The 22,879-nt window shown below is 21.4% G+C and overlaps 1 protein-coding gene across 1 annotated transcript; it reads left to right on the top strand.

The window, feature by feature from the left end:
• The first annotated feature begins 1,795 nt into the window (after positions 1–1,795).
• LOC129612661 (V-type proton ATPase 16 kDa proteolipid subunit c) lies at positions 1,796–21,597 on the top strand. The gene is made up of 3 exons (XM_055526369.1): positions 1,796–2,227; positions 18,980–19,169; positions 19,328–21,597. The coding sequence occupies exons 1-3, from the start codon at positions 2,152–2,154 to the stop codon at positions 19,530–19,532; spliced, it is 471 nt and encodes a 156-aa protein (XP_055382344.1). The 5' UTR covers positions 1,796–2,151; the 3' UTR covers positions 19,533–21,597.
• The last annotated feature ends 1,282 nt before the right edge of the window (positions 21,598–22,879 follow it).

Here is a 22,879-nt window from a genome sequence, read left to right as displayed (position 1 = left end):
TTATAGTTCTCCTTTAACTTTTCAATATCAGTATTTGGATTAAAGTTAATTTCTAATTCTACGAACTATTCTGTAACTATTTCCAAAAGTATCTAAAATTTTATCCTGATTAGACCAAGTAAAATATCTTATTTTGAAAAATATGTTCTTTACCGTTATGATTTGGCTATAATTTCTATTAGTTTCAGTTGCCTCAAACTCACACTTAATATTCCTATCGAGACATTCCTTTTTTAACAAATACAGCCTCAGCTTTTTCAATTCATAAACATTCCTATATTTGGTTTTTTTTTCAATTTTCAGGCAGTTTAACTCTGGTATGAATGTTTCTTTTGATTTTATTATGAAACCAAAAAAAAAAACGAAATTTAAAATTTATTGTTAATGTAATTTTTCAATGCAATATTTATAGGACAGTTTAACTCCAAATTTAATATGATTCAAAATTTAATACGAGCTTAATAAAAGATAAACAAGTTCTTAGATATGTTTATATCAGCTGATTTAGGGCAATTTAATTTATAAATTCAGATCTTTTTGTAAAACGCGGTATTTTGTCAAAATTCAGTGTTTCCGTTTTTTCATGATTTTTTCTACCAACATTATTAAATGTCTTAAAGTCTACTCAAACAATATTCAGAGAAGGTCTATCTTGTAGTTGAAACTTAAGCCAGTTGAACAACATATTGAACGCTGTGATTAGCGTTATATATTCTCGTATTTACATGTAAAATTTTCCTTTAAATAAGCTATGTAAAACATTTATATCACACGACATTCTCCATTTTATTTGCGCCTTTTTCTTATACATTTACGTAAAAAGAAAAAAAAATACAATAATATATAATTTATAAACTAGAAAATGGTCAACAATAAGAAATAGCTGTTTCATTCAATTTTGAATTGCAATTACTTGTGATTAAAAAGTTTTTAATAAATTACTATCACCGTTCGGCAGCGTCATTTGGTAATGAAGTTTAATTCACTACCATGTTGAAGTTGAGTCAACAAAAACTGAGTTCATGCATTTTTAAGAACTGCAATCGCAACTCACGTCGCAGTTTAGTTATTTTATACTTGTTCGCTGAAAGTTCTGCCAAAGAATTTGCGGCCAGTTAAGCAACGTATTAATTCATTGTTTATTTTTATTTTCATAAGCTTAGATTGTTTTCAGAAAATCAGTTCTAATTGATTACTGGCTGACTATCTTAAACTGAATACACACGGTTTGCCATATTAATATTATAACCTATATTACCGATACATCAAACTGAAATTCTACCGCGTGCTATTATTTATTGCTATAAAAACATACATAATTGGCATTTATATGCAACGTAAAAACTAGTGAAAAAAATGTTTAAGTTTTTAAGTGTAAAAAAAACACACGCTTGTAACAAGAATATTACAAAATGGTGAACTCAATACACTCGCGTGTATTGAGTTCACCATTTACGTTTTTTTCTAAAATTCTCGAACAAAGTTCTTAAGAACTGCCATCGTAGGAATCGTAAAAGTGTTACCATTGCAGATATCGTTGAATGACATTAGTAAAAAATGCTTTTTAATAAATTTCAAACAAAGAGTTTTCTTATTGGCTATAAGAGAGAGATTAAACTACAGGCAACCAATCAAAATCTTCGTTATATCAATGTTCAGCATATTGTGTCATATGACTGACATTTGAAATAAACCCTTCATATAAAACGTCAGAGAAAGTCATATGTATTGCATTGGTGTGAAAAGAAAATTCGATTTCCTACTAGTAATTTTTTTGCTGTGCTTGTGACTATTTTAAATTTTGACAAGACGAAAGTTGTAAAGTTTTCTCATTGAATATTTTCTGATCAGAGTGCTTCAGTTCTTCGCAGTAGTTTCTTTCAGTTTTGGTGTGTGTTGGGAATAGACCAGTCGTATATTTGCAGACAACCTGTAAATACTCCGTCTTAGACAAAAAAAAAAGTTAATTTCTAAAAAAAGAGTATCAAAAAATTTATTTTTGATTTAAAGAAAAAATTTCAAGTTTTACATTTCCAAATAGAGTAAATTGAAATAAAGAAAAGTTAATAAAACTTTTCCGAAAAAGAAAAATAATTATAATACTAGTTTAAAGCTTTTAATAAATAAAAAACACATCAAATTTAAAAAAAAATGGCAGATGATAAAGCACCCCCTTATTCACCATTTTTCGGAGTTATGGGAGCTGCATCAGCTATTATATTTAGCGGTAAGATTAATAATATTAATATTACTTGAAATCCAATAATTTTATATTAAAATCAGTAATTTTCTAAAAATGAAAAAAAATTCGATATAAAAATGTAAAAAAATGAAAAATGTAATAGGAAAAGTTGCAAGTGAAAAAAATGGTATTTCATAAAAAAAAAAGAGAGTGAGAAAGAGAAAAAGAGATTGCTCTTACAATTTCTCATTTCATTGAGAATACACAAAAAATATTCTGCAATTTTAACATGTTTGTTTGTTGGTGTACCATACTTTTTAGTCAATTTAATATATCTCACTAAATCTTTAGAAGATATACATAAATGTAGAATAAAAAAAAAATGACTAATATAGAAAAAAAGAATTTGTACGCGTGTAATCTTTTTTTTTTTTTAAATAAAATATTATTCTTTGCTCGAAAGAAATTTAATTTAGGATAAAAATGAATAATTAAAATTGAAAACAGAATGAACTTTTCTTTTTAGGTCAAATGTCACAAGCAAAATGTCAATATAATCTACAAATATTCAAAATTTTATCAAAATAAAATTGAGACTAATAAACCACCTACAAATAAATGGTTTTTCAACCACCATGCATAAAAAATCCTAATTTTTACTACTTACATTAATTTTTTTTAAATCGATTCAAATTGGAATATGCGCAACGCAAAAGATTCTCGCAATTTTATAAAATCGAAAATAAAAATTACAATTGAAAAGAGAGACTATTAGAGATTGAAAGTTCATATTATTATTTTTATCAAAAGTAAAAAAAAATGTTTTCTCTTGCAATTCACTAGTTTTAAAATTAGGATTACTTTGTACATTTTTTTACTTTTGGAAAGCATGTATAAAATTCATTTAAAATTTGAGACTTTAGGGTGTTTTTTTTCATTTAGTAATCAGAGACCGTCTGATGTATCGATTTTGAGGCCAAGGATTTCTAAAAGAAGGAATAAAATATATATATTCATACATAATATTATGTTCATAACGATGTACATACTTTCTTATTTCTCAATATTTTAAAACAATTAAAATGTACCTACCTACATGTGTATATATATAACAATATTTCATATCAATTCAATTATTTTTAATGTTAAATTTGTGAAACGATTATGTGTGAACACTACAATAGCATAGCATTTGAAGCATCTTAAATTTTGATCTATTTAGTCACCTGATTATAAAGGAATTTTCTTATCTAAATACTTTGAAGTAAAAAGTCGTGAATACCGTCCTATGTACCAAAATATAAAATCTTTTAGAAGTTTAAAATATCTGCATATATATATGTATTTTAATAATTATATTTTTAATTCTATATTTTTAGAAATTTCTGTGCTTGGGAATCCATGAAAAATCAAAACTATTTATTTCAAAACACTTATTTTACTTTATATCCTACATATTTTGAAATTTTGAAAAATTGTCAGTTTGCTTGATGAAATTTAGAGTTTTTCATTAATGTTTTAATAGCAAACTCAATTAATTTTACGTCACAATGATAAAAATATCAAGCATGTGACAAAAATATTTTTAAAAGCTTAGGTAGACTTATTTCTCTATTTAATGAATTTTCGAGCGTAAAATTTAATCATTTTTTAGAAGTCTGCTGTTAAGTAGCAAATAAATGTGGAACTTTTTTTCATTATCATGTTAAAACTATCTGAATATTAATTATCTAAGAAATTTTTTTTATTTTCATAAACTATTTTAGTTATTTGCTTCAAGGATTTTTTTTTGCTTTAAATTTTCTCTTATTTTTGTATTAAAAATTTTGTTTTTAATCCACTTTTAAATTATTTTAACTTATCACGTGATCGCACTATTTAATTAATATTCAATCATTTTTGTATTACCTAATGATCATGTTTTTTGATTTTGAAGATATAATTTTATAATTTTATTTTCTTAGTGGCAATCAAGGTTAAAATTATAATGCATTACTTAAAATTAATATAAAAATTGAATAACATTTTGAAAACTTTGATTTTCATAAAAAAAAACTTCTACTTATAAATTTCTGTATATATATTTATGTCTGTTGGGCTGCCCCACGAAGTGTGCACTTAGGCCATTCAGGCCCTCTATGTATTCCAGAGTTTCGATATGAATTAAAATTTTATATTAAAATCTCAATTTTTTTATATTTCATGCTACTTGTGGAGATATTATATATTGTTTACACATCCAATTTAACATTTTAAAATATGAAATATATTTATACATCCAAATCAATTATTTTTTGTAATATTTCAGTAATACATTAAAGAAAAGGATTTCATACCTAGGCTAATAATAATGTTTGTTCAAATATTTTTAAATTTGAAATATGCAATATAAAAATGTATCTATCCATACACGTGTATTATTACCTTACAAGATCCTATAATATTTAGAAGCTTTAAAATTTTAAAATATCTTAAACTCATTGTAAATTATTGGAATTGGTAGTTTAATGCATATACTCGTACACAAATGTATACATATATTAAACAAATAATTCATAAAATTTATATAAAAATAACGTGTATAGAACATTGTTTTCGATCTCAATGAAATTTTCCATAAATCAAACGAATGATGTACATATATATAAGTGTGTAAATAGTAAATACAAATTTTAAAAGTTTTTATACAATCACAACTACAGCAATAGTACAATATCATGATCATGCATAACATGAGTCTAACGAAACAACGTCATTTTATTTACTTTTCTCTTTCATTTTTAATTTATATTTTCTTTTATATTGTGTTTTATTTTTATATTACAATTATTGTTATTCAATTTGTTATATGAAACATTTTTAACATGTTGATTTCAATGGCCGCATTAAGAAATATTTTTTTCTTTTTTGTTAACTATGCAACTATTTAAGAGGGAAATTAGCTTCAGTTATAATGCTTGTGTGTTGTATATACATATACGCATGTTAATTAGGTTTTAGGTAGATTATGACTGTTATCACGAATGTTGTTTTATTAATTGTTATGCTATTTAAAATTTGTATTTTGTTATTTGTTGAAAATTTCTTTGCTTGTGATATTAAAGATGTTACTATATATAATAAAAATGATTAAATTTCTAATTTTCGCAATTAGAAAAGGAGGCAAAAATATTTTATATTACTTTTATATCAAAAAATTAAGTAAAATATAAAATGCATACTTAACTACCTACTTATGTAATTATTTTCCTATTTACTGTTTACTTTATGTATTATTTTTATTGTTTCGAAAATTCTTATTTTAAATTTTTAGACTTAAACAATTGCTCCAAGTTTTATTTCATTTATTCATAATAAAATAGAGTATTTGAAATACAAAATATATTCATATGTATGTACGTCACAAAATATTACATATTCGATGACTAATATATTTCTTTATTGTATGAAATATTGAGTATGTATGTTTTTCACTTTTCAAAATATTTTTGTTTTATAGTAAATGGATTAGATCATTTTCATTCTCTTTAATTTTCCTTTTTTCACATCCTTTCGGGGTAGTATATAATACGAATGACTTTAATAAGAAAATGAGGGGGAGTTAGGAGTAGAATTTAAAATTATAAAGCTTTCAAATTCAAAATATATACATATGTATTATAATTCAATTAATAATATGAATTTCAATTATTTAAGGATATAATAATGCAAATTCAATTTTGTAATTAAATTTATTTTAGTAACATTATTTTAACATTTTTAATTTTCGAAAAAATTTTAGAACATTCTTAATTAAAAACTAAAAAATTGAATGAGCGTCGAATTTATCCTGTTTTGTCTTTTATTATTAATTAAAAAATAAAAAGTAATTGTATTAAAAAAAATATTTAGACCGAACTCAAAATATAATATTTCGTTATAAATATAGTAAATTATAAAAATAAATAAATAAATAGGTATACCTGCATAAATGAAATCGAAAAAATACAATATTTAAGTGTAATATAAATAAAAGAATCCTATTTAATAATAGTTAACTCAATAAAGAACAATTACATGCATAATAGATTTTATTATATGACTTGCAAGATAATTTTAATTATTAAAATTAATTAACCATTTATTTCTCAAGTTTTATTGGTTTAATTTTTTGATATTTTTTTTTATTTTCCTTTTATAAAGTTTATATAAAAAATTGTTGAAAGTAAATTTCTCAATTCTCTCTATATTTAGTTTTCTTATTTCAAAAACCCCTCTTTCGATTCTGACGTTTTTTTTTTATATACATATATATATTTCTTTTCTCTTCAAAAAAAATTTTTTATACTTGTGTCATTATTTTAACGCGCATACACCCATTATTCTTGCAATATATATATGAAAAAGCAAAAAACTGAAAGAAAAAAACAACACTAAAAATTTCTCTACTTCTTGTACTGTGCATATTTCGAATATACTCAAGTATATTTGCGTATGTACATTAATAAATATGAAATAATGTTACATATTTACGTATATATATATATATATATATATATATATATATTTTGTAAGAGAATTTTTTTTATTTTGTATTTTTCGCGTTTTTAATTTGTTTTTTTTTTTTTACTCAACCTATGTAGAAGCAAGGATAATTTTTTAATCCTTTTATAGTTTTTATACTTATGTATGTATTTTTACATCCTTTTTTTTTTTGAAAAGAAAAAAAAAAAACAAATTCAGTTTTATGTAAAATTATTTCTCCTCTTCTTTTTTGTTATGGTTTTTTTACTTTCTTAATTTTAAAGTGAATTTTTACATAATTTCAAGGTTAAGAAAAATAAGAAACAACAAATAGAATAATTTTTTTTCATTTAATAAGTTTATTTAAAAACAATTGAGTTTATTGTACTTGGCTTTTTAATTTTTATTCTAATTTTATTTTTAATATTTTTTTTATTTAATATTCTAATAATAACAATATAAATTTAAATTAATAATTTTGATTTTATATGTGTAAATGTGATTAGAATTTTAATTAATGTACTTATATAGTAAAATTGACTTTTCTACTCACAATTAATTTAGTTATCTTACAATATAGTATGCACAATGTATATAATATAAACGTAGTATTATTGTACGAGTAGGTATTGTAATTTTAAATATCACGTGACAAAATATAGCTACATATATTTTATTAAAATATACACATATGTTCGCTTGTATATATAATCATACACAACATATTTATATATAAGTATATGTATATATACTTATTTAGCACATTATATATAGTATAATTAAATATTTATTTCCAGACATCGGCATTGATATTAAATATATGAAGGAATTTTGACATAAAATATAATAAATTAAACATATTTCAGTTTTTTAATTTTAATACTTGAATAAGCTATTAATTTTATGTGGGAGAGTAACTAAATCCAATGCCTTATTTGAATAATAGTTGTTACTTATCATATTTTTTTATATAAAATGAAAATGAAAGTTTTGGATTGTTAATATTTCACAAAAAAATAAAAATTTATTTGTATGTAAGCAATTTTTTTTTTTTCAAAATCTAACAAGCTTATAGACTATTGAAGTTTGTTAGATTTTCCGAAACAATTACAAACGCAATTGCAATTAATTTTAAAATGTATAAACAAAATTTTTTATATGAAAGACATTTTTGCAATATAAAGAACATTTTGTATAATTACTGCAATATGAAGAGGCTCTAATTACATTAACAATTGTACTAAATATTAAATAAATTTTAAAATATTTAAAACAATTTGCTTAAACATTATTTTCTGACCCCGAAATATTACTTTTTCAATTTTCAAAATTAAATTTTCAAATATAAAATTTCAAAATTATAATTTTTATAAGCAAATTTTTCACGCAAACAATCATTTTTATATAATATTTAAGTATACATACATACACATTACAAATTGTTTTAATTTTAAATTTTTTTTTTTTTGCAAAAAATTTAAATAATATTAACTATAATTTTGTTTAATTATATATTTTTATAGTATATATATATATGTAATTTTTATTCTACTACTCGTAAATGTAAAAATATTTTGGCAATGAACATCGTTAATCTTCAATAATTATTTTCGCGACAAAATTATAATGAATTATTTTAATTCAAAATATAATTTATGGAAAGGAAAGCCAAGAAAAAAAAACAAATTTTAAACAAATTAAATCTAAACTGATAATGAAAAAAAATAAATAAAATTACAAATAATTTAATATTATATTTATTATGCATATATAAATATATACTAATATAAGTAATAAAGAATGTGATAAGAGGAGAGGAAAAATCACAAATTAAAAAAACAATGAAAAAAAAATTGCCAAAGTAAAGGAGAAAAAAGTGAAAGTTTTATAATTTTTTGTTTTTTTTTTTTGTTAGGGTCATTTATTTTCTTTATTTTGACTTACTTTCCCATTTACATGTTTACAAAATTCTTCATTATCCGTTTAACTGCCGAACATATTTTATTCCAAAGAAAAATTCATTGTTAAGGATTTGTATGTCATTTTCGGTCACAAAAAATTATCTGTTTTGCCTATATTCCTGATAGCATTTTTTATTTATTTAAAATAAAGTAATTTAAAAATTCCTGAATTAAATTTTGAATTATCAAAAGGATAAATAATAAATACAATTTATATAGCGTTTCCAGTTTTAAGAAAAATTAATTTATAGTGCTTCTAGTTTAAAAAAAAGAAATTTTTTTAAATAAATAGCTAGAGTAGTTAATTTGAGAACTGAGTTAAAATTAGTATATTTTATGGTAGATTGTTACTATATTTAAGTATTGACTAAAAAGGAAATAAAGACTAAACAGTAGAATAAATTTCAATTACTTACAATTAATTTATGAATATAACTGATTGAAATCTAATAAAAAAAACCGTGCAAAAGAATAGAATGAAGCTGAATCAGTTGCAATTAATTTATTTATGTATATAAAATTATTGTAAATTAATATTTTGATTTATTCATTTTGTAAACAAGGAAAGAATTCGTGAAAAAAATTAAATCCAATTACTATTGCAAAAATAGTACTATAGTAATATTCTTGAGTAACACCATTTTTCTGAATTTCCTGAAAAAAAATCGGTTTCTAGTCTCAAATTAAAATTATATTCTGAATTAGAATTGAAAAGGAATTTTAAGTTGAATAAAGAGTTCAAAAAAACGAACGAAGTTCAAAATTATTTTTAAAACTTGTAAAATAACTTTATAGAGTTTAATGATTTTTATATAAAATCAAAATATTTTAAAAGTGAAAAAGAAAAAACAATATTATTATTTCTTAATAATTTAAAATTATTATTTAAAATCCAAGATAAATAAAGAAAAATCGTACTTAATATAATTTCTACGAAAATTACGTTTTGTGTTTTTACGTAATTTTAATTCTTTATCATTTTAATAAGAAACAATAATTTATTTAATTTAATTTCCCTCTAAATATTTTTCATTCAACTTGTTATAGTTAGTATATACTATTGTTTTGTTACTATTAACTGATAAACCTAATGATAATTGTTTGATATAAGTGATTAAATTCATTAATGGTTGTTTAATCGTATAAATATTTAAGTATTCATTTTTTAAGTTATGTATAAACGAAATTGTAGCACAAAACTGTATAGCAAAGACCCTTATCATAAATTTTTTAGCTGCGATGTGACAAAAAATACATATACCCATTAAAAAGTATATCTTTTCAAGAACTTTCAATTTTTTATTGCTTTGTATTGTTAATAAATAAAAATTAAGTATCTTAATGATAAGCTTATAATGTTTTTATATTCCAGCTTTTTTACAAGTTTGTAATTTTTGGTGAACTTTGCATTTATTTTATTGTATTTAAATTAATTAACAAAATTATGGAATTCTGTCGCGAAATTTTAGTTCTTAAAGTCCTATAAGTGAAAGTCTTAAAATTTTCTGATAAATAAGAAGTTATTTCATTCTTATTTTTTGAGAGCAATATAGATCTTTCTAAATAATTAAATTGAAACATAGTAGAATTTATCAGCTTTTAAAAATAATATTGTAAAGAATTTTTATTGATTTCTTATCTTAAAACAAAATTTGTGATGTCATTAAATAATAATCTTTAACAAATTTTTTTTACTGATTTCGAATTCTAGATCAGAATTGTAAAAAATAAAATAATTTTTACTGGATTTTCCAATTTTGTTATATTCAATTTACATTTATAAAATTTGAAAAAGGTTGTAATAAATATTGGAAAGGTTTTCAAATAATGTAATGATAAAATTCGACTACAGGTTTTAGTTAATACTGGTATATTTTAATTAATTGCTGTATTATTTTATATGTCGGACAATATGTTTAAGCGTTCTTTTGAAATTTAAAAATTTAAATTCAAAAACACAGAGTTTGCAATTACCTTATGTACTTTTTCAATGTATGACATTTTCAATTTTTCATTACAAGGTTTCCAAAATTATAACCATACAAAACAACCTAGACTCATTAATGAATAAATATTCATAATTTGTTTTCGTTATGAGATTATTTTTTCCATGTTGAAATAAGAAATCAAATTGAATCAATTTGACGTTGGCAAACTGTAACGAATCATACGTAAAATGCCAAAAATAGAAAAACCAACTAAATGATAAACTCATCTTACCAATCAAAAATTTTACGAGTATAATCATAATTTTAGGACTAAGTAAATCAAATCAACAAGGATAGAGTAAACATGTATAATACGTAATTTCAGTTTAGGTAGAAAATGTTTACATCAATTTTTTTCGTTTTACATGGTTTTGCCCCAAGTTAACGCAATTTAGTAAATTAGTAATAATGCAAAAATTCCGAATAACTGTACAATAGAAATTTTTCAACAATGCCTTGAAAACGAGCACACATTGCAATATATCTTAAATTATGACATTTGTTTGACAGATGTTCATCTCTTTGCGTAATTTTACTTAACGTAGAAATTTTCCTGTTTCAAAAATTACAATTAACCTATACTTATATTACAGTCACTAATATCGCATGTAACGTATTTAGGGCAGGTAGATATTGTTATTGAAATTATCTCAAGACAAATTTACTGTTTTCACTGTTTTCCTTTAATAAACACAAATAATTATTGCAACAAGCTTAGTCATCTTGTAAAAAAAATGAAATTTAAGTATAAAAAAAAATCCATAATTACTTAGTAAAATCATTTTTGTTGTTTTAAATCGGCGTCTTGATTACTTAAAAAAAAGAAGAAAAATTATTTGTGTGTATGTATATGCAGCTATTTAAGGGTTTAAAACAATAACTAAAGTTATCATTGTATTAGTTATCTATTAAATTAAATGATAATTGTTAATGCACATTTACACATATTTTTATAGTTCATTTCATATACTTCTTATTTGTACATATGTGTGTATGTACATGATAAAATATTCTTTTTAATTATCACATGCTTTTGATCATTCGTCAGGTGATATAACCCAATTTTCATTTTTTTTTTTCATTTTATTCGTGTTAGTAATTTACACTTTTAATAATTATATTCTTCTGTTGTTTTTTTTTTCTTTTATTTTTTGTTATGTTAATCAAAAAATTTAAAGTTATAATAAATACTTAGAGACTATAAAATAATATCAAATAAAATCAAAAAATTTATATACACATGTGTACATATATCCATATAAATGTACGAAATATACAAATAAAAACCAAATTCAAAATAATTTTTCCTTTTTTTACTTTGTATTTTAATAATTAAATTATTATCGTAATGATATCTCAATAAAAACATTGATATATACATCCATACATATATATAGTAATAGCAATATGTACATATGTACATAGTCCAGACATATGATGGGAAAATTAAATTTTAGATAAAAATTCTATATATTCTTGTGCGTATGTAGTTGTGTGTGCATAGAAATTAATGAAATTTATTAAAAAATTAAATTATAATTATAATTATGTACCAATATGTATGTATGTATTTATAATTTTGATAAGATATATTTTTCAAACACAAACGCATACAAACAAATTTAATGATAAGTTTTTTTTGCAAAACGGAGAATAACTAAGTATACACATATTATCTCCAATTATATATAGATTTTTTATGTATGTGGATTTGTAAATGTACATAATATAAACGTATAATAACATTTATTTGCAATACACCTGTCCTATTTTTTTTCTACTTTTGAATTTCATTAAGAGTTGTTTTCCAATCGGCAATATTTTTGCAATAAAAAATTAAAAAAGTTTGTGATTTGTAATAGAAATTAAATTTTATACTCATACGTATGTAAGTATATATGATATATATATGATATATATATGATATATATATGATATATATATGATATATATATGATATATATATATGATATATATATGATATATGTATGACATATGTATGATATATATATGATATATATACGATATATATACGATATATATATGATATATATATGATATATGCGTAAGAATGTTGAAAAAATAAGGTATTTCTTACTTTATTTTGAAAACAGAGATTTTTGTTTTTGTTTTGTCACTGTTGAACTGTCACGAGTAGGAAATAAGTCATTAAAAATCAAAAGTTTACCTGTATTTATTCATTTTATATTTTTATCTTAATGTCATATGATTTTGAATATCTTACACAATTATTTTATGTATTTTTTGATTGTATTCAATTTTGTTTTTTTTTTTACATGTTCTTCTAGTGTTGCTAATAATCACTTTAAAAATTTTTTTTATTGCATAACAATTATTATATTTTTTTGTATCTTATTTTTTTTTTTTTGAACTATTGTTTGATTTTGGCCAAAATACATAATATTATAGGGAAATAAATGAATTGATAATTTAAATATTTATTTAAAAATCTCGTTTTTCACTCTAATTGATTATTTCAATATTATTTTTTTTTTTTTGTAATTTGATTTTATTTAAACATTTTATTATTATTAGGGTTTTAAATTTGTTACTGGGTCGCAAAAGAAAACAAAAAAAAAATAAAATAAATAAAGTTTTTGATATTTTTATTTTGTTGCTGTTTGATCTAGATTAATTTTTTCGTGTGTTTGATTTTTTTTTTTTTTCTAAGTTTTTATGTTTGATTTGATTAGGATACTTAATGTTTAAGGAAAAATTTTAATCTTTCTATTCTTGTTTTCCTTTTTTTGTTTAATAAACGTTTACTTTACTTAAAAGTTATTAGGTAACCTTTAAGGTTTGAATAACAAAAAAAAAATGAAATTCTAGCATTTAAATTTTTTTTTATAAAATCAAAAGTTGTTTTGTAATTTTATTCTAATTTATGAAAAATTAGATTTTTCTGGAATTGCATTAATTTTATGATCAACAAGTGGAGCTAGCTCTTATTTTCGTCTTTTCATTCATAAATCATATTAAACCTGTAATTATTTTTCACTTTCTCAATTTACTCAAAAGTGCTATCGCAATTTCTTCGGGTATTACCAAAAAAGTTTACTTATTACAAGTTTTCAGATTAATAAAAGATCAACTGTAACAAAAAAAAAATTTTATTTCACTTTGAGCAGTTTCGAAGAAGATATGGAAACAAAATTAATTACAAAAATTATTGATTTCAGATCCGCAATATATGCATATTGTCATTAAAATTCAATTTCATAAAATATAAGTATATTAAATAATATAAATTAGAAAGAAAACCCAAACAAAACCTACATATGCAAATCTAGAACCTGTAAATATTATTTAGATAAGAAAAAATCGACAATTTTAACTTTTAATTAAACAATTTTTTAAATTAAAAAAATTAAATTTAAAAATAGTGACTAGACTAAGTTTGAAGAATTAACAAATGCAAACGGGTGTTTTAAAAAATAAGCAACAGAAAAAAAAATTAGTTAATTTAATTAACATCAATTTAATAAATCAAACCGGAAAATATTTTATTGGCTGAGCGACAGAATATAATATTATGTTCTGCAAACCATATACATACATATCTAAATTAAGATTATATTTTATCAAAATATTATTGATACATAACAAAAAATTTTAAATTTTTTGAGAATTTTATGATAATTTCAGGAAGTTTACTAAGATAATTGCATATTTTTGTTTTTTTTTTTTTTTTTCAATTAATTGAATAAAATTATTCTGGTCCCGGTGGTGTGGTTTCTGCACCAAAATAGAAGTGAACATTGCATAACTTGAGGGGCTTGTTTTTTCCGGTTTCCGGACATTTAGATTTTGATTTCAAAACAAAAATTTGTTTGTAAATTTAACACATAATTTACATAAATGTTGCAATATTTTAAGGAATTTCAATTGAATAATAATTGCAAACCATTTTTTTAATTGTATTAAAATGTAAATTCGCTATATCATTATATAAGTGTCATAGTTATCAGAGATTTTATTATGCCATTCATGTGCGGTATCTGTCCTAATACGTAAGAACTTATATGTATAACTGAACACTGTTAGTATTGAATTAAATGTGAAAAACTCAGTTATTATTTCACTTTTAACAGCTATTTGCTACTTGTTAGGCATTTTAAATAAAAATTATTAAAGGTTATCTATAATCACATGAATTTAAACATGAAAAATTTTATCGTTTTTTTTTTTGTTTATTCTTCTATTAATTTTTTTTTTTCCTTTTTGATTTTATACAACATTTAACTCACGTGACTTGAAAAAATAATATGAACAACTTACCTACATATTTTTTTTTTTATATTATTTTCCATGTTTGTTTTCATGTATAACTTATTCAAAAAAAAAAAAAATTTTTTTTTATTTAATAATTTCATTGTCGAGGATAAAATTAAAATCTTTTAATTGTAATAGTAAATTATTAACAAATACAAATATAAAATATATGTATTATTATTTTATATTATTCTAGAATTATTAGAATTAAAATTTATATGTATGTACGGATTTATATGTATGTATGTATGGATAATAGCGAGTAATATAGCAGTTATTCTTTTCACTAATTAAGATTAAAATGACGGTAGAAGATAACTGAATAGGTAAATATACAATGTACATACATTCATACAATCTTTTTAATGAATTTCGATAAAATTCGTAGAATGTGTCGATAAATGTGTATTTTTTTTTTTGGAATAATGTGATGACGCTTGTAAAAGTTTTACAAAATCTAAATTAAATTTAATACAAAATTATCCAAATCAAATTTAAATTACATGCAGCCACAATCTGTATATAAATCTGATAGATTTGTAGATTAGGCTAATTTTGACATTTTTTGCAATAATTTAAGCATTTTAAACCTAAGCGTTTTTTTGTTATTTCTAACGGTCGATATGCACCTAATTATAGTTGCTGTTGCTGATTTAATGTCATTATTAAGCAAGTCGTTTGTACCCAAAAAAATTGAATGGCGACATTTGGATTGATTTTTAGCTGCAGATCCCTCCAGAACGTAGAATCAATCGTTTTGAGGGGGGTAATTATGGTTAACATTTTGTTCTTTGCACAATTACACACCTTTTCTTGTCATAAGAGTGCATATACGTTACATACATATACGTTGACTTAGCTATAGACGTATCGTTTTCAGACTATTTTTTTAATATGTATGTATGTCTGTATAGGTAGGTATATTAACATTTTTTTTTATTTCATGAAAACAAAATCTAGGGAAATTCAATGTATGAGCATATTATTTGCAATATAATTTACATTATTAATTATCATAATTTATAAATTTGCATATTTTATTTTTTAAATATATTAAATGTCACGATTTTAAATATGAAATTTATTTCAGTTTTGTCAGTTTTAACACGCTATTTCCACTTGTGTCATAAGTATTAATCTCTAATTTTAAACAAACCATATAAATAAAGAAGTTATTAGAATATTAGGTTTTTTTTTGTTTACAGAAAATAAATATATTCTTTCTGTGATTCAAAAAAACTTACAGCTTTTTCTTGAATAATTCTTTTATTGTACATTTGTATATGAACAGATCCATTGGCAATCTATTTTTAATTGTAATTTTAAATGTGATTACAATTTCAATTCATCCAGTATGTTAAAAATTATTTAGAAAATTATTGATAATAAATTCGAATGTATAAATATTAAAAGTACTTAACCATATACTCGCATATTATTTACTTGTACAAAAGTATAAGTATGCATACGTATAAATTAACGTCAAAAACATCTTTACATAGAATTAAAAGAAAGAAAAAAAAATTAAAAAAGCTTGTAAAAATAAACACGGTCATTAAATTTTTGCATAATTCTAAGAAAAAAAATTTACTTTATTGTAATTTTATACAAAATCTATATCTATACATAAATAAATATGTGTACATGTATATAAATAAATATAAAAATATTCACTAATACTACATTCTTATATTATACAACAAATTAATTGGTATGATAAAAACAAATTTAATTTTCTACAAAAATAAAAAAAAGGAAAAAAAACCAAAATGATTCATTCGCTAAATCAAATCTTGAAGCCATGATCGAATTCCAATAATAAAAATTATATATACATATATACATATACGTATATCCACATATTATGTGTGATTGTATAAGTACTTAGATACTTACAAATAGGAGAGTTGTTAAACAAATGCAGATATTTGATGGAAAAATTAAAAATTTTTTACTTAAAAATGAGAGAGATATTATATTTATTATATTTCATTGTAATATTTATATGATAGGTAATAATAAATTAATATGTATACAAACATTTATACATACATTTATACGTATGCATTTAGTTAATCAAAGTTTTGTGATATTACTGTATTAGATATCTATAATAATACTTACATACTTATTTAATAATTCAGAAAATATTTAATTTTAAATAATAGACAATAGTTACGAAATCACAATAAAATGAATAATTTAATTCTAGTATACTATTTCATGAAATTTTTTTTAACACTAAAGAATAAATTTACAACCTATACATACATCTATTAGTTATGATTAAACACTTATATACAAAAAAATATTAAATTATTTATTTGAATTTAATATGAAATTCAATTGTATATTCAAATCTGTTAAAGAAAATGATAAATTATATAACTTATAGAAAGGGACATGAATTTTAAAACGTATAGCTAATATCGAAAATAGAAATTCACTTATAGCTTTTAAATAAATCTTGAATTTAATGGAATCCTAGCTCTTACAAAATTTGTTAAGAATTTCGACTGTATCTTAAGTTTTTATTTCTTTTTTTTTAAATTTCACTGCATTTCTCCTTTTTCAATTTTAATTTAATTGAATTAATTCTCCCTTTTCAATAATTTACTGATGTATCCTCAAATGCTCATTTATGAGATTCACATATGTATATACATAAATGTAACATGAAATAATGAATTAAGTATAAGCCTAAGTAGAGAAAACTAAAATTAAAATAGCTCAATATCTTTGCCCCAAACTGATGATTGTACTTACAACTCACATACTCAGACAAAAATAATAAAACATTGAGAATTCTAATTTAATTTATTCATTGCAAATATTTCAATTTATGAAATAAAAAACTTTTTGATTTAAAAAATACAAAGTCATATGAAAAATTGATATGAAATTTAATAACAAACATAGGTATACAATATGGTGTGTATACCGTTTATATGACCGCAATAAAATATTATAAAAATAAAAATAAGAAAAATAAAATTTATAAGTTATTGGACGACAAAATCAATTTGATTTCGTCTTCTTATAATAGAGCATCGTGGAATTTTAACATTCATTTTAAAAATTAAATTTTGATATATTCATTACGCGGTTTTTTGTTTCAAGTATTTATTAATTTTTCTAACTCAAAAAATTTAAAAATATATTAAATATAATGTGTTATAGTGCATAATCATTATAATAAAATTCGCTGAAAATGTGAATTTATCTAACTAATAAACATATGTTTATCCCACTTTATCATAATAATTGTAGAACACAAGATAGGCATGCAAATGAAAACCTCAGGTTCATATGGATTAAAGTTTATTACTGTCTATAATATGACAAATTTTTCAATTCGAAAAAAAGTAAACTGAGATTATTTTGTCATTTCAACTTCGTTATAGGAAAAATTTCGCTACTATTATTTATAATATTGTAAAATAATATGTAGGTATTGTATTTATATTTTATTATAATTGTTTTAAAGAAAATTATTTTAAATAATATAGTTACTGTACTCATTAATGATATTAAAAATTTATTGACATAAGTAATTAGCAATTATTAAATTACTAAAAATAATATTTCAAATTTGAAAAAGAAAAAAAAGAGCAATTCAGCGAAAAATCCACAATAACGTTATTATTTTTTATATAATATATAAATAAAATAATTTATTAATGTGTATTACTTACTGAAAAAGAAATATAGGTTATTAAGCATTACTTAGTAATTTGAAAAAAAAAATTATGAAAAATTTAGTGTCAGCATTGATAATATTCAAATAAATAATATTATTTTACAAATTAATTTATGTTGTATATATTTATTGGAACCATATAAATTTTAGTCATATTGGAAGCACATAAGTTAGTAATATAACTAGCATAAGAGTGCTAGTTATCTTTCATGGTTTTAGTAAACTGTTTGTAAATGTCTGTTAGATTTTTTTCGTTAGACAGCAACTATTTAACAAATTACTAAAACATTTGACTAAATTTAAAATTTTTCCATAATTTTTAATTTTTTTTTTTTATTTTTGTAATTTTTAGCACTTGGTGCGGCATATGGCACAGCAAAATCAGGCACAGGTATCGCTGCAATGTCAGTGATGCGACCTGAATTGATTATGAAATCTATCATTCCTGTTGTCATGGCTGGTATTATTGCTATTTATGGACTGGTCGTAGCGGTTCTTATTGCCGGTAATTTAGGTGAAGCGCCTGGTTACACATTATATAAGTAAGTTTAATATTAATTTGATCAATTTTGGAGAAAAAAAAAACGTAACACATCGTTAATCATCTTAATATAAATTTTTTTATTTTTCAAAAAAAAAAAACTTACAATGTTCTTTTGCAATAATAAATTTATTTAAATGTAATAAAATTTCATTTTAGGGGCTTTATTCATTTGGGAGCCGGTTTAGCTGTCGGATTTTCAGGATTGGCAGCTGGTTTTGCAATCGGTATTGTTGGTGATGCTGGTGTAAGAGGTACAGCACAACAACCACGTTTATTCGTTGGTATGATTTTGATCCTTATTTTCGCTGAAGTATTAGGTCTGTACGGTCTCATTGTCGCTATTTACTTGTACACAAAATAAATAGCTAATTTTAGGAGACTATTATTTTTCAAATTTTTATCTTAATTTCTTTTAAATTTATTGATTCATTTTTTTTTTTTTTGTTTTGATTTCGCCAATTGTATGTTTAGTTTTTTTCTTACTTTTTAATTTTCTGTTATAATTTTTCTTTATCCTTTATAATAATAATTATATTATAAATTTAAAATAAAATTTCTTTTGTAAATTTTTCGTCATCCACAAGCAAAACTAAGAAAAAAATCATAATTATATACAAAAAATAAATAAGAAAATTAAAATAATTAATTATATAATAAGCTCATTTTCTCTTGGAAATAATTAAAGAAACAAAAACAAATTAAAAGTATAATAAAAAAATATTTAAAAAAGGATGTATTCATTGTTATCATTATTATTATTACAATTATAATTATTAAAAGAAATTAATTAATTATATGAAAAGTGAGGAGAAAACCAATACAAAAACAAAAATTAAGAAAAAGTTAGAATCCAAATTTTAATTAATTGAAAACAAAAAAAGCGAAAAAGGATTAAACTAAACAAAAAATAAATAAATAAGGAAACAATATTATATATGTATAAATTAAATTAAAATAAAAACAAATAACAAAAAGAAAATATGTAATATTAAATGTAAATTTTATTTGTTTAATGAAAATATATTTAATAAAATAATAAATTAATTAAAAAAAATCAAAGAAAAATTGTATAAGATATATAAAATAAACAGTCACCACCACACTTAAAGTATTGAATTTTAAAATTTAATTTTTTACATTAATTGGGGTGCCTTCAGAATATCTTGATTATTATCCTCAAGCCCTAAGATTTTTGAAAATTTTATTAATTTTCAATAGTATATTGAAAACAAAATTCGAAATCACTACGATTTTTGAAAATATTTTATTTTTACATATAAAAATAAAAAAAAATTTACTTTAGCAAGTTTACTTTTACAAAATTGAAAGATAAAATATTCAGTGTTACTATATATCCAAAAATAAATAGTATTCATTATAAATGTACTTGGCAATTATATTTTCATTTAATTCCATTCACTTTAAATGCCAAAAACATTCATGATTTATAATTGATAAACTGGAAGCACTTCTTAGAAATATACATATGTATGAGTACGTAGATATATTCGCTTTATTTTTTTTTTTGTAATATATCAATATTTTTTTATTATAATTACTGGGAAAATTTTATAAAAAGCTGGGTACTTGACCATTTTGCCTAATATATTCATAAAATATAATATCATTATCATATTTTAAATTGAGTCAATCAAATTCAAATCACAAATTTAGAAATGAAAAAAAAAATAATAAACATAATGCGAAATTAGATTTTTCGGAGTTCTGTAAAAAAAGGGAATAACTTCATTCTAAATAATAAGATCTCAATTTGTCATTGATAATTTCTGAGTATAGATATAAGCTAAAATTTTCCATAAAAGATTAAAAATATTGATTCGAATTCTGATTTGAAATGAAACGTTTACATTTTTTTAAATTTCTCTAAATTTGATCAAAGGGTTTTGGTTTTCGATTTAAAACAACATTTATGTTTTGTATTATCTTCAAACATTCATTTCCTTAATGCTTTGAAATAGGATGTATTTAAGTTTTTGAAAAACAAATTATTGTTGATGCATATATAAAAATTAAATTTCATAAATACAAAAACTAAGGTGTAAACTAAACTAAAATGAAGCGTTTGTCGTCTCAACTTTATATAAAACATAAAACAGAAACTATTTTAATAATTAATTAAATTCTTATGTTGTTGTTCTTTGTAAAATAGTAAAAATTAATTATTAATAATTATAAAAACATAAAAAAAAAAAACAAAAAAAAATAAAAAAAAAAAACAATTGAAAAATTTAAACCAAAATGTAAGAAGTGAAATAATGTAATTTACAATACACGTTTAATTTTTCCGATTAGATTTTTATTTTTTAATTTTTAAATTTAAAAAAATGTGAAATATTGTAATAAGAATAAATATATAAATAAAATAATATAAAAAAAGTAAATAAATAAATCTGCCAACAACAGAATTGTATGATTGTTATTATTTTACTTAAATAAAATGTCAAAAGAGGAATCTAAATAACGTGCATAGATGTTTGCTTTGAAAATGAGAAATAGGCAAACGTTAATTCTGTTTTTATTTAATATAATTATATGCATATATAATACGGAATAGAAAAATTTACAAAAACTTAAAAAACAGAGAGTCTTATATAAATGGGACGGCAAACAATTCAAAATTTTCGCGAAGATAAGACCCAAAAATGATTCAAAGGTCTAAATAAAATTTATTCTAGCTTAATAAGATGTGTAGAGAAAAAAAGGAACTAACAACTTTGAAAAAAAAGAAAAGCATTAAATAGTCAGAGAAATAACCAAAATAGCTTTTGAATAATATGTTAGTTTTTTTTTTTTGTATATGAACAATTGTCATCATTATAAAAAATAAATCGAGTCACATTCTTTGAAAAAATAATGTCGCAAACAAATAGTATAAGATGGTTTAAAATTTGGTAATTCCCATTTTCTTTTTCAAGCTCTTAAGAAAATTATCTAACATAGATTGTTTGTTTGTTCGTTCCAAATTTTTTTTTTTGGAATATTTGGCTTTGAATAGCTGTTTAAAGCTAATTAGCTATGTAAATAAATTCTTCGATATCACAAACTTTAAATTAAAATTTAAATTAAATTTTTAAAAAATTTACAATACCAAATTCTTAATTAATTTCAAAGTTCTACGTGAAAACGACTATAAGATTTAAAAACTCAATCGAACACAAAACTTAGAGAAGACCACTATTGTACTTAATGCTTTATGTAAAATAATTTTTATTTGTTAAATTATTCTAATCTAATAGCATTTACAACTGGTTTCAAACAAAAAATATACATATTTTAATGATTAGTATTATTTTATCAAAACAATTTTTTTTTTTAAATAAAAGTAAGAATCTCAACACAGGTAAAATTACACTCGAAAACATCGAATTCGTAAATGATGATAATAATTATATAAATGATCTTGAGTTGATTAACTTGGTATAAAATGTTGAAGAAATTCATATTCAATTATTTAAGTTATTCAAATTTATACGCATCTGATATTTATTTAGAAACGCATAATTAAATCAATTATTGAAATTACATTGAGGAAATTTTAATACATACATACAAATTATAAAATTCGTCCTTTGATACTGTTACAAGAAAAGGATAGTAGGTTTTAAAAACTAAATTATATGAAACTGCCACAAACTTATATTTCATTAATGAAATTTTTAACATCCTTAAACATTTTTTTTTTATTTA

Source organism: Condylostylus longicornis, unplaced genomic scaffold, assembly GCF_029603195.1.
Source record: "Condylostylus longicornis isolate FDR11 unplaced genomic scaffold, ASM2960319v2 ptg000075l, whole genome shotgun sequence".
Taxonomy (NCBI): Eukaryota; Metazoa; Arthropoda; class Insecta; order Diptera; family Dolichopodidae; genus Condylostylus; species Condylostylus longicornis.
This window is presented reverse-complemented; position numbering and strand designations above follow the sequence as displayed.

Excerpts from the sequence above, each read along its gene's own strand:
- LOC129612661 (XM_055526369.1), top strand. The coding sequence starts at position 2,152 with ATGGCAGATGATAAAGCACCCCCTTATTCACCATTTTTCGGAGTTATG. Across the intron at positions 2,228-18,979 it reads ATCAGCTATTATATTTAGCG|CACTTGGTGCGGCATATGGC; the intron begins GTAAGATTAATA and ends TGTAATTTTTAG. Across the intron at positions 19,170-19,327 it reads CCTGGTTACACATTATATAA|GGGCTTTATTCATTTGGGAG; the intron begins GTAAGTTTAATA and ends ATTTCATTTTAG.